The sequence below is a fragment of the Pseudorasbora parva genome, chromosome 16 (assembly GCF_024679245.1).
Source record: "Pseudorasbora parva isolate DD20220531a chromosome 16, ASM2467924v1, whole genome shotgun sequence".
NCBI classification, from domain to species: Eukaryota; Metazoa; Chordata; class Actinopteri; order Cypriniformes; family Gobionidae; genus Pseudorasbora; species Pseudorasbora parva.
Window position 1 is genome coordinate 15769766 of NC_090187.1, and position 14202 is coordinate 15783967.

At 37.7% G+C, this 14202-nt stretch overlaps 1 protein-coding gene across 1 annotated transcript; it reads left to right on the forward strand.

Moving 5' to 3' along the window:
* The first annotated feature begins 314 nt into the window (after nt 1–314).
* Nucleotides 315–13671, forward strand: mthfsd (methenyltetrahydrofolate synthetase domain containing). The gene is made up of 8 exons (XM_067419810.1): nt 315–461; nt 548–651; nt 2612–2725; nt 2847–2960; nt 3041–3131; nt 3214–3326; nt 5283–5408; nt 12943–13671. The coding sequence occupies exons 1-8, from the start codon at nt 434–436 to the stop codon at nt 13387–13389; spliced, it is 1137 nt and encodes a 378-aa protein (XP_067275911.1). The 5' UTR covers nt 315–433; the 3' UTR covers nt 13390–13671.
* The last annotated feature ends 531 nt before the right edge of the window (nt 13672–14202 follow it).

The window sequence follows — 14202 nt, forward strand, 5'->3', positions numbered from 1 at the left end:
ATGGCAGAGTTTACTATTTACTATTTACATTAATAGAATGTAAAAGCCGCTGCCTTTCCGACCCTTCACTCACTCAAGTGGATTATATTAGTGGACTAAGGAATAGTGATTATAGGGATATTGATCTAAATTACCTTTTATGAAACCACTTTAGCCCCAAGTTATTTATTAGTTTAATTCAATTCAAGTCGTCAAGTTTAATCTTTGATTTTCATAGCGTCTTTTATGAAACATACCTCAGGTTGAGATTATTATAAATACAAATACATTTGGAAGTCTAAGAAAACGAATCGCTCCTTGTCTCAGTAGAGACACCGTAGTTCAGAGCTCGTGAGAAACCAGAAAGTAGAAACCATGGTCGAAACGCTTTAGTCATTTTTTAAATTTAATTATTAAAGAATGAGCTCTGGGCTGTAATAAGGGATCATACATAATGGAGTCCGTCATTAAATCGATTCAGGGTTCGTGTTGCGTCATATTGCGTTGTGTAATTTATTTGATTTCATGTTTGTTTTTTAATATTTTTGTGTTTATTTCAACTTAATAGGGGATACTAAATGGGATATTCGCCATAAAGTGTGGAACTACATCGAGATGAAAAACCTGGCCTGTTTTCCTCGACCTGTGCACAACAGAATTCCCAATTTCAAGGTATCTTTTAAGTTATCAACAACTTTCTGTAGAGCATGGGTGAGCGGGGCTAAACTTAACGTGTATGATTTAAACTGCAGTTATAGGTAGGTAACGTTAAAAGACCCACCTTAGTACCACCCCGTACATTTATACGATTTTTAAACAAACCATTTTTATGATTTATTTTCACAGAAAATATGCTGCTATCCAGCAATGTTTAACACACACACACACACACACACACACACACACACACACACATATATATAATAATTTAAAAGCCTTAAGCCATTATATATATATATATATATATATATATATATATATATATATATATATATATATATATATATAATAACTTAAAAGCCCTAAGCCTTCAATGCTAAGCTTTCAACTCTAGTACATTTATATTGTCTTTTGAAATTGTGTATGCTACTATTAATATGGTCTTAACTTATAAAAAACATTAAAAATATGATGTATGTTACTATATTAACTCACATTATGGGTAATATACTTCACTTGAGTTAAAGTGTAGGAGGTAGGATGTAGTGGAGCGAGCGGGGAAACACGGAGCGGTTGTTGGATCTTTAGTGGAACAGAACGCTTTTATAGGAATTATCTGGGGATGAGGGAGAGAAGAGGGGCACCTCAGCCAATAAGGGCACGGGCCACGGCCCTGGGTATGAACCTACACTGGTTTTACGGTTCGGTAACGATTATCAATTCGATATCACGATGCACTGCATCCACATGTATACAATTTTGTCAGTAAATACAAGAAAGTCAGTTGTACTGAGCCTTTAATTTTACCTGCTCAAAAAAAAAAAAGCTTCTTAAATGTATCAAACAAAACTCAAGTCTGGGCAGTCAAGTCACAGAGTAAGTGAAATTAAATCGCTAGTTAATACCACTAACAAGGCTCAAAATAGCCTCACACTAACACGGTAGAATAATGAGGGTCCCTATAGGCAAACCTTCGCTGACTGCAAAACCCGGCACCATGCATTTTGAATGCTTTTGCTCTTCCTAGGAAGCACGTGTGGGCAGAACCTGTAGCGAAAGCAGTGGTTGCCATGGTAGCGAGAGAGAGTGACAGTCGCCCACGCCAATTATTTGTTTTTTTGTTTTGTTTCCGAACAAAAATCATGAGCAGTTTTTATTGCAGATTAAAAAGTCTAGAGTCATTTGATTTTTATACTCTCTTTTTCAGAGTAATTACATTTGATTTATGTATTGCCATATAAAGAAAGTTTAAACAAATTTGGATAAAAGTGTTAAGATAATTCCTACCTACCCTACCTTTAAATATACAGATCCGGGTTGCTAACGACCCGAATATGTAAGAATGTTTGGCGAAACAGTCATGCATTTAAGGGTTAATAATGATTTGTAATAAATCCAAACATGGATTTCAACTATTGTTTCTGATTGTGGTCACTGAATAAATCCTCTTACATTTACTCAACTACAACATGACTATTAAGTAATTCAGAATTAATTCAAAACTTTTAACCACAATTACATTTACACAATTACTTAATAAGTTAGTTAATAGTTATGTGCGCCAACAAGTAAAGTCATAACATAATGATACCTTTATAAATCATCAGCTAATGATTAATTAAATCAGGCAGCTGGAAGTTGAAATGCATGGCTTTGACCTGTTGTTGTAATTAACACGTTAATTTACATTATTAGTTAATATAATATGTTATTTAGGAATTAATACATTGTGACACATTTAACTAATAACTATTTACTATTACTTAGTCTATTAATCATGTAGAATGTTCATTAGTTGCTGATGCAGTTATCATTAATAAATGGGTTAGTTCACCATTAGTAATACATTAACTCATGATTATCTGTGCATTAATTAAGCATGCATTAATGCCTATTAGTACATCCTTATTGTAAAGTGTTACTGCAAGTTCCACCGTGCTGAAATCTAATCCAGTCCTAACCCCATTTTCAGGGCGCATTGGAGGCATGTGGTAAGGTGTCACTCTTAGAGGTCTTCACCAAATCTGGTGCAGTCAAGGTGGGTCCTGATAAACCACTGGAGGGGGTTCGACTAGCTGCTCTGCAGGTATATTATTTAGATTTATGGTACCATTGTCAACCTGTGTGGTATTCTGGGTTGTAAATATAATAATTTAACACATTGAATTTAATGATATCATTCATGTTCCATTTTATTTTTCAAAAAGGCAAGAAAAATATTGCTTGTTCCAACACCTCGGCTAAGAACTGGATTATTTAACAGGATCATTCCACCAAAAGGTGCAACCAAACAAGATCTGCGTGTTTGCTCTACTTCTCAGGTGACCTGCATATTCTGAAGTTATGTATTGTTGCATCATTGCCCTTCCTCACATTTCAATTAAAAAATTCTCTGCTAAAGGGTATTAAAGATTTCAGTGTCCCAATTGGTTTAGAGGACCAAGTTCAAGTTGATATTGTCGTAGTTGGATCTGTGGCAGTATCTGAAAAAGGTAAAACTCTGCACCTAGAATGGCTTGAGGATCATGTATTTTCTTCTCATAATACAACAAACTGACTGTGCAATGCCATTAGGCTACAGAATTGGAAAAGGTGAAGGCTTTGCAGACATGGAATATGCTATGATGGCATGTATGGGAGCCGTGAGTGAAACCACTACGGTCGTCACCATTGTTCATGATTGCCAGGTTAGTAATGTAGCCTGTAATAAATGTCAGGTTTAACTCATTGTGGTTAATCAAATCAAAGCCTTGGGAAAAAAATGGTAAAAAAACTCCTAAAAGATGCTCAATAAAATACAAAAGAATAAGATTTACAGGTGGTAAGATAAGTCTTTAAAAAGTGTTTTTGTTTTTGAATGAACCTTTATCACACTACAAAGGTTTATTATAATTTAAGATGGAAGATAAACTGTACAAATTCTAAATTCTAAACAAATTCTAAACTGTACAAATTCTAAATTGGTGACTGTGAAATCAGTAGTAAACATCAATAAGATGACAAAGCGGAGAATTTTAATGTAACATTTGCAGATGGAGAATGTCCAGCAATATCATTCATGCATTCAGAGTATTGCACCTCAAGAAAAATGTTGTTTTTGAGTACAATTAATTCTGTATGCATAGCATGCCAGAATCAGTTGGACTTGACAGATTTGTAACACACGTGCCAGAAGTATGAATTTGGAGTGACTGAAAATAATATAATCAAGTCAAGTCAACTTTATTTATATGACGACTGTTTCAAAGCAGCGCCACAGTGTTATACAGGAAAATATTTAAAAAAAAATTGATGTGGCTGTACAGTCGTTCTGAAGGAAACAATGATGTTATCAGCTCATTTCAATTTATCGTATAGAGACAATGTGGCCAGATCAGTGTGATATAAATGATACAGTTAATTTAGTAATTAATTTGATTTGGATATTTAGTTGAAAACTTTTTTAGTGTCCCCAACTGAGCAAGCCAAGCCAAAGGCGACAGTGGCAAGGAACCAAAACTCCATCAGGGCATGATGGAGAAAAATAAACCTTGGGAGAAACTAGGCTCATTCGGGGTGCCAGTTCTCCTCTGGCCTATTAACAAACAGTGCATGATTATTATTCTGGCAACCTTACAGGTCAGGAATTGCATTAGATCGGAATATTCAAAATTTCTGGGTATCACACCGGAGATGGGTTTATTAAGGATGACGTGTCAGTTGGCAAATTAGAGGAGACACCAATTGACACGACCAGCACATCCCTGGTTTGTCTGCTGAGACCATGTCCAGGTCCACCATCCAATGGCCTGGATCCTGACTGTAAACCTCGGGATAAACAGAGAGACTAACATTAGCATAGATTGATTTGAATTGAATAATATCATGTAAAAATGTCTTGTGTATTTCATAGTAAAGAGATGTGTTTTAGTCTAGATTTAAACTGACAGAGTGTGTCTGCTTCCTGAACAATGCTAGGAAAACTGTTCCGGAGTTTAGGTGCTAAATAGAAAAAAGATTGACCGCCTGCAGTTGATTTGGATATTCTAGGTATTATCAACTGACCAGAATTTTGAGACCGCAATAGACGTGATGGAGTATAATGCGTTAAGAGCTCATGTGTTAAGAGTATTGTCGCCTGTATAAAGTAGCCAACAAAAATGTCAAACAGGATTTATCAACTACACTACACAGCATTACATAAAGGACCAAGACTTCAAAGGAATTATATTTGAAACTAGACTTCTGAGTAATAATGAAGATATTATTATAAATTACAGCAACACCTCCCCCTTTACCTTTTAGGTGTGGCTCGTGTTTATAACAATCTATTAATCGATACTGAATTTTTACAACATGCAGTTGCAATAAAGTGGCTCAATTCTAAAAAAGTACATCAGAGAAAAGCAAGTACTGGCAAATCTGGTTTAGTCCATGAGGATAAGATGCATAGTAGCTGGTGGCCACACCAGAACTTATTGATCCTCACCTATTTACAAACCAAAGCATACAGCAGCTGGATGTATAGACTTTCTAGAAGTCATGGTTTTCATGTCAAATTCAAATCTGCACTTTTGTTCATGATATTCTAAGATCTGATTTGCATGATCATTTCTGCAATGTATTGATTATTATTTATGTTTTGACCTTATTTCTGTGGTTAGGTCATGGACATTCCAGAGGAACTCATTGAAAGTCATGACCTCACAGTTGACTTCATTCTAACTCCAACAAGAATCATCAAAATTGAATGTAAACACCCCAAACCACAAGGCATAATTTGGTCAAAGGTATTTATATCAACAGTGTCTTAAGTCATTTGTGTCTGCTGTAACTTTCTTTATGCTTCATAATAATTGTTTTTGTTTTGAAAGTGAAGTAATGCAAATTTTATTATATATTTGAAATCAAGTGGGTGCTGGGGTCAGTTTGATTATCTGAATTCCTTAGCCTGTTTTAATAAGATTCAACAAAAAAAACAAAAACCAATAGAGTAAATTATTTTGTCAAAACGCTACTCCAGAGACAATTATAAGTAAGCCAAGTAAGAAGCTTGATACCTAAAGAACCTTTTAGAAACCAAAAAAAAATTCCTGCCTTCAGAGGAAAAGAACACTTTGAGTGCTTTTACATGCACGTTCTTATGCCGATTGTGCATAAATGGGGTACGTCGCACATAAGACACAAAGCGTGTCAGGTGTCTCACACTACACGCGCACATTATATACGCGCAAGCTCAACTTTGAATCAACTTCTGACAGAGCTGCAAGATGGGTGAATCTTGTAGCACAGGGTAAAATTAGTACATTGACGATTGAGGGAAATATAATATAAATTTAATATAAAACCTTGAAATGGCGGTATGTGGCAAGGAACTACCTGAGTTGCCGCAGACAGATGCTGAATGGCGGCACTGGTGAGCGTACACTCATTGAAAGCGTGTTCGAATTTTAAAGACGTGGCGCGGCGCGTCCGGTGCGCCACGTCTTTAAAATATTGAGCAACCCCATATTGCCATAATGGTAAGATCCTCGTTTCATAACACCCATGAAGATTCGACTGTGAGATCGGTGGTTGAATCCGGGTCTGCATTATCGATGCATCGACTATTCAGGGTCTAGGGCTATCACTTTTTATTCAATATTCGAATATGCATTCGAACATGACGTGAAATATCCGTAATCGAACTATAAATAAACTATCCGGTTTTTAAAGAGCCATGTAGCGCAGTCGGTGTGTTAACATGGAGCACTGCAATCGTTTTAAAAGTCCAATCCGAATGAAAATGCTCCATTTAAACACTTTATGAGGTTTTAGAGGGGTGGGATAAACCTTTTCATGAACCCAAAAATTTTACCATGTAAACGAGCTGACCCGATTACTTTTGAGTGTGCGTCCTTATATGACGTGATACACAGCGCGCTCCTTCACCACTGAAGATCACAGGCCGTGCTCACATGCACCAAGCTATAATGTTGACAAGAGAGGAAAGTACATTTTTCTGAGGGATAAACGTTTTGATTTTGTAAGAAGTTATGAAGATAATGTTGGCATAATGACCATGTCCCTAAACCTACCCATGACGGAAAGCAATCTGCATTTTTACATTACTGAGATGATTATTACACTTTACAACAAATAAAAAACTTTTATAAAACCGTATAAGTCCTGGTGGCCGTTGAGAGTTTCTATGGCATCCGTGAACACATTCCAGCTGCTGGAGAGGACAGTGTCGACATTTCTGATGCGGTAGACAAGCTGAAAGCTGTGATAATTGCATAGTGGCACTTCATATCGATTAAGTGGATAACCTGCTCTTCTAAACATTAAGTTAATAATTTATTTTTCCAGACAGGCTGTGGCGTGAGTCCTGTTTATGACTGTCAAACTCTTAATACATTTGAGATTGAATCTCCGTTGCGGTGGTGTCTGTGTTGTTTTGTTTGTTTGTTTTTTGGGGTGGGGTGTCATAGATATTTGTATATATTCGAATACATTGCTTGATTTTAGATATCCGTTCAAATTAGATTTTTTTCAAAAATGACAGACGGGGTCAACCCTAGTAAACACTGTGTGACTGGTGCTTTCGATGCATATTCTGAGCATGTCAACCTGTGGTTTAAGCAGTGATTATGTCTGAAGCATGTTGTAAAATGTGTAAGGGAAACTGATCAATTTAGCTCAAAAGGTGAGCAAATGACTCGTCCAGCATTCATTTGAACGTGCTGTAACTATCAACTCTGTAGCAGATATAAATATCCAAACTAAAACACTGTTTATTAGCAAGGTCACATACACAGATCAGGTATAACATAATGACAATCTTCCTAATATTGTGTTTGTTCCCCCTTTGCTGCCAAAACAGCCCTGACGCGTTGAGGTGTGGACTCTACTAGACCCCTGAAGGTGTGCTGTGGTATCTGGCACTAAGATGTTAGCAGCAGATCTATAAATTGCTGTAAATTGCTAGGTGGGGCCTTCATGGATAAGACTTGTTTGTTCAGCACATCCCTCAGATGCACAATTGGATTGAGATCTGGGGAAATTGGAGGCCAAGTCAACACCTCAAACTCGTTGTTGTGCTCCTCAAATCATTCCTGAACCATTTTTCTTTGTGGCCAGGTGCATTATCCTGCTAAAAAAGCCACAGCCACCTGGGAATAACGTTTCCATGAAAGGGTGTACATGGTATGCAACAATGCTTGGGTAGGTGGTATGTGTCAAAGTAACATCCACATGGATGGCAGGACCCAAAGTTGCCAAGCAGAACACTGCCCAAAGCAGCGCACTGCCTACGCCGGCTTGCCTTCTTTCCATTGTGCATTCTGGTGCCATGTGTTTCCAGTGTTAGCCATGCATGTAATGCAAAAGAAAATGTGATTCATAAGACCAGGCCACTTTCTTCCATTGCTCTGTGGTCTAGTTCTGATCCTTACATGCCCAATGTTGGTGCTTGCATGGGCACACTGGCTGGTCTGCAGCTATGATAAAGCTTTTAAGCTTTTTCTCATATATAAACATTGAACAATTACTATTAAAATTCCCCCACAAATATTTGCTAACTCAATGTATTTTTTACAACTGGGTAATTGTGTTGCAATAGCTTACACACCGCACAAGGAACCTTGATTTCGAATGGTGAATTGAATTTAAAAGACGAGTAAACAGTAATAAAATAAGAACAAATAAACAGATTAGAAACAATAGCACAAATACATACAATAGAATAAAAGATACAAATGAAATAGACTACTTTATATTTATTTTTATTTTTTTCAGGTTGGCCTAATGGGTCCTGCACACTGTGCGATTTTTCAAAATCCTTTGCGAATGTCCCTTGTCAGACTGTAGGAACATGATCCCCGATGTAAGCCATGTCACACTGTAAGATCTCAGTTGGCATTAATGTCAGACTGCACGATAGTGAAGGCGCGCTAAAAACGGACGCGCGCAAGAAAACTCGTCCAAAGTTTTATATCATCAGTGAATGAAGCGTTCGGTGACAGTGAGCTGCTTTACACGCAGGACTGAAATGCTGGCTACAAAGAAATCTCTAGCTCTCGTTTTGGTCATAGTTTGTCTTGAAAAACCACGATATTTGACTGTCGTCGTAGGAGAAGTCACATCTGCAGGATTGTGTGCCAAATCTTCTGACACTGCCAGAATTTCGTCTGATGTTAAATTTGATCGCAGCGCTCATTAATCGGCTGTCGGTGAACATGTCAAACTAATGACAAAAGACGTCAGATTTTAGCCTAGGATCAGAGGAATCTTTTAGGATTTGCTAAATTTGTCTCAGATGGCCAAATCGTGGGCAAAATTGCACAGTGTACACCCGGCTTAACTCTAGATAAGAAACTCAATTAAAAAAATTGCTAAGTAATTAAATTTAAAACAATTTGGATAATGGACTTTGTAAAAAATGAAATAGCCTACATATGAAACCGTGAAAGTTACACAAGTTGATCGCGTGATCGTTTGTCTTTTTGTAGTTTGAATAACAAATAACTAGGGTTGCAACGGTATACCGGTATTGCGGTATATCACAATATTGACATGTACGATTATCATATCCACGAGAACGCAGTGTCCCATTTGTCATTTTTAGGTCTCAGAAGGGTGCTCGCGAGCGCCCCGTTTGCGGCCGTGATGCGCCCTCAATGCTCACTTCTGCCAAGTCCGCATTCATGCAGGTTATGCAGCGGACTTCTTCCCGGCAGTAAAAGCAGGATTACGTTGTGAAAGCGTGGACTCAGGAAGACTGTGAGGGTTTAGGGTGCCATTTGGGACAGGGCCTCAATCAGATCATTAGTTGCGCCAGTCTCGTGCACACATCGAGTTCTCTTTCGCTATTGAACAAACAATAACAACAACACAGGCAATGCTGCCAAAATGCCAGTTTGGTTGAGTATTCTAATAGTAGGCATCTTAAAATAGTTAAATAACGTCTTAAATTAACATGAGATGCTTGAGACTGTAGCTGTGTCTCAATTCGTTAAATTTTGAAGGCTGCGTCCTCCGGAGGACACGTCCTGTGTAGGATGCAGTATACGGAGTGTCCTCAATCAGAATTAAACGAGACGTCCTTCGTAGGACACACAGGCAGGAAGTATCACGTGTCAACTATGCCAACAAGTTCAGCCTCGTTGCGCTCTCAAGGCAGTTATATGAATAAAAATTATTTATAACTTGAAAATGACTATGAAATGTTTCTTGTCTTGACAGCAATGTGCTGTTCTAAATGTTTAAAATGCACTAAACAGTTGTAATCCTGTTTACCAAAACTATCTATTTGAGGTAATAGAGCTTACAAAAAAAACAAAAAAAGCTTGAACTACTTATTTTAAATACCACACCTACGCTCGCATGTATATCTGGCGGTGGTGCTGTTTTTTCATATAATATATTTTTAAAAAATTGACGGTTGTTAACGGAGACGCAAAGAATTGTGGGCTATCTCCAGCCATGAAGGCTACACCTCATGCACACTCCGAATGCATGTGAAAGAAGGACGCATTCGAAGGTCGCGTTTGGAGTGTCCTACTCACTTTTTTGAAATGAGACAGCCTAAGGACGTATGCACCCTTCGAATGCGACCTCCGGAGGACGCAGCCTTCTGAAATGAGACACAGCTTGTGTGTCAGGTCCGTGTCATGTTCGGCGGCGGACGATTTTTAAAGTGACACCAGCACTGATGAACAAAGAAATAACGGGAACAGAGAAAATATATATTTCATTTATTATTTATGCAGTTAAGAAAGCTGTTTAATAACTAAATCATTTCTGTAGATGTCTAACAAGGAAGGCCACCAGTATATATTAAAAAAATAAAATTATAATGAGTTTATTTAAAGATTGTTTTAAGTTCACATAAATTAACTTTTTTTTAAGCCTAATAAATGTTGAAATTGGGTAGCTTTTATTTATACAGTAATGTAACGTCATTAATGTTTCATAGAGACATTAGTGTCAGTGATACTGGCCTTCATTCATAAAAAGATGCCATTACAACACATATTTAAAATATGCTGTCTTGAAATTGTTTCTACATTAATTTGGAGAGTAACTGAAATTATTATATAAAATAGTATCATAAAATGGTAATAGTAATATCAAAATAGTAAAAACTCAAAAAATATTAAAGTTTGGTTTATTATTGTCTAATCTAAAGAGATATAGCATTCCTTATTTTGTTCAAATGGGGGATTTTTTTTCTTGTACGATTATCATACCGTGAAAATCTCATTCCGTTACAACCCTACAAATAACTGCTGTCCCTTTAAGACCCTAACGTACGCATGGATCATAAACACTGTTCCTGTCACTCATTCTTTCTGAACTGTTTAAGACTGTGTATACATTATTACTCTTCCAAGATGTGCACTGATCATTTTTTTGAGTGTATTTGACCAATAATAAGCTGTAAAAAGAAGCAAATGTTTGCACTTGTATGTCAGAGGCGGCTTTATTATGGTATGTGTGTGCGCTTACAAATTTGAGCGTGAAATCTGCAGGGATTAGCAGAATTATGTGCAATCCGAAATTCAAACCGATCACACACTAAAACTAACACGCTGTCATGAGAACAAATCCAGCAGAATGCGCGTTCCCCGTGCTCAGAGGTTAACCCATTGATTTATTAGTGATATATTGTGGGTGCGTGTCAACTCCCTGTCGGTCGGAGAGAAGAGCACAGCTGATATCGATACTGTAGAAACTGAGTATCGTATCATTTCATATATTCCAGTATCGATACATATCGAAATATCTATATTTTGACAACACTGCTGCAGACCAAGAACACCCCACAAGAGCTGCAGCTTTGGAGATGTCCTGACCATCACAATTTAGCCGTTGTCAAACTCAAATCCTTACACTTGCCCATTTTTTCTGCTTCTAAAATATTATCAACTTTGTGGACAAAATGTTCACTTGCTGCCTAATATATCCCACTCACTAACAGGTGATGTGATGAGATAATCATTAGTGTTTAGGCCTGTCACGATTGGTCGATTACAATCGATTACAATTGGTCGATTACAATCAACGACTAATTAGTAGACGTCAATATTTTTAGTCTACTGGGTAAATTGGGTATGATATGAAATTTTATTAGTACTGGTACTTTTAAAATGACAGGACTCTCTAATAAGAGCAGTATTTCTTAATTTGTGTCGATGTGTGACAGCAGAAGTGAGGGCGTGTGTGAGCTCTACTTCCACCGATCACTTAAAACAACAGAAACGCTTGCATTAGAAAATAAAGTGCAGCGCGGCCGGGACGTGCTTGTGCTGCCGGACTTTTACCTGAAGCGCACTGCTACCCACACGCCTTTCACTCAGCCAGATCGCGACGTCAGTTTCACGGATTAGTAGGTTTGAAATATCAAAAATATGTAAGTGCACGTCCTGGTGACTATTCAGGTTAAACACTTAATTATAATAAAAAAAGTTAACTTCAAGTCTTCCAGAGCTGATTCGAGTCAAAGCTGATTTGAGTCAAAGCTGATTCGAAAGACTGCTGTTCGCCAGCTTCTGTGTTTACTAGTAGCACGCAAATGCAACACGGCCGTCATTATATTAAGCCCCATCCACGATGTGATTGGCCTGACCAGAGTTTGGTTTTTACAGCTCAAAAGGTATTGAGAGTTGCTAGACGCCACACTTGCGGCAGATTAGATTTGCTGCGGCTAGGGTGGGTCTAGATTTCTAGGCTACAAATTATCTTTTAAAGTAAAATTTTCTGCACAGCTGAAATATTTTTAAAAAAATGTTTTACTGTCCAATGTCCTAGCATTCCAAGTGTGCGCCATAGATAAACAATTTTGCTACTAAAATTCTAAAGACTTATGCAAATCCCCCTCCTTTTCAGACCAGAGTTGCACCCCTAGGTCTCAGTTATTTGTAACCTTGGTTCCCTGAATAGGGAATGAGATGCTGTGTTGTTGCTGGCCGCATTTTTTTATTGCTTTCTTCCTAACCCCAAAATCTGAGAAATGATGGTGCCGGTGCTCCTTTATAAGGTGCTGGTGATGCAGTGTCTCAGGAAGGGCTGTTACCGGCATCAACCAAATAAATTGACTTGTCTCTATTCAGGCTTTAAACAACAGTCACACTTGGGGGGAGCTACCGTAGCATCAACTACAGATGCAGCATCTTGTTCCCTATTCAGTATACCAAGATGTTTTGTTGAGTTTTTCAATGTGATCTGAGATCATGAAATTCCTAAGAAAAACTTTACAAAATCTAACAAGAAAAAAATAAGCTCTATTCAAATGATCCCTTCAGATTAACTAAACAATTACAGCTTTACTAATGCTTTCAGGTACACACAGAACTACTGAAGAAAATACCAATTCTGAAGGTGCTACGAAAACTGGAGCAGGAAGCTGGGAAAGATGTTGCTTTAAAAACAACAACTGCTCAAGAGGATGAAACAAAGAAATCCAAAGAGCCAAAGTGGCAACCTGATTATCATCTCAAAGATGAGCTTCAACGTGAATGTTTAGCTTCTGAAGGTGACAAGTGTGCTGCATTTGAAAACAAATTCACTAAAAGACCTGTCACCACTGTATACCTGAGTGACATTCCTGCTGGATTACGTGTGGGTAAATTGAAGAGCTTGCTCAGAGAACAGGAAGCTGTTCCTCTGAAAATAATTTGGCAGGGGGCAAAGCACAGGGCATCCCTGTTGTACTCTGATGACACTAGTGCAGATCATGCTGTCACTATTTTAAAAAAACTAAATTTATGGCCACATACTGCAAGCTGAATGTGTCAGGAGTCGGGCAATAGGATACAAAACAGGCTGCTAAAGGACATTAGGCTCCTAGAGAAGGCAGTGTTTATTACAGCATTCTGGCTTGTATACCTTTCTAAGTTATACTAAGTTATACTGAGTGAAGTTTTTTTTATAATGATGTTCTAGTGTATGCTTGCAACTGGTTAAAGGGTTAGTTCACCCAAAAAAGAAAATTCGGTCATTTATTACTTACCCTCATGTTCTTCGCCACCCGTAAGACCTCCGTTCATCTTAGGAACACAAATGAAGATATTTTTGTTGAAATCTGATGGCTCAGAAAGGCCTCCATTGACACCAATGTCATTTTCTCTCTCAAGACCCATAAAAGGCTCTAAAGACGTCGTTACAAAGTCCATCTCACTACAGCTTATCGATTTATGATTCGGATCACTTGTCAAACTGCTGAAATCAAGTGACTTTGGCGATTCAAATCATGAATTAATACACTGATTCATAACGGTTTGAGGCTTTTTTTTATTATTGGCTCATCACTTAGTCTTTATTTGGGGGGGGGGGGGCACAAAAACTATTCTCGTCGCGTCATAAAATTATTGTAGAACCACTGTAGTGAGATGGGCTTTGTAACGACGTCTTTAGTGCCTTTTATGGGTCTTGAGAGAGGAAATGACATTGGTGTCAATGAAGGCCTGTCTGAGCCATCGGATTTCAACAAAAATATATTTTGGTCTTATGGGTGTCAAAAAACATGAGGGTGAGTAATTAATGACAGAATTTTCATTTTTGGGTGAGCTAACCCTTTAAGTAAATTTTAACTCACACAGG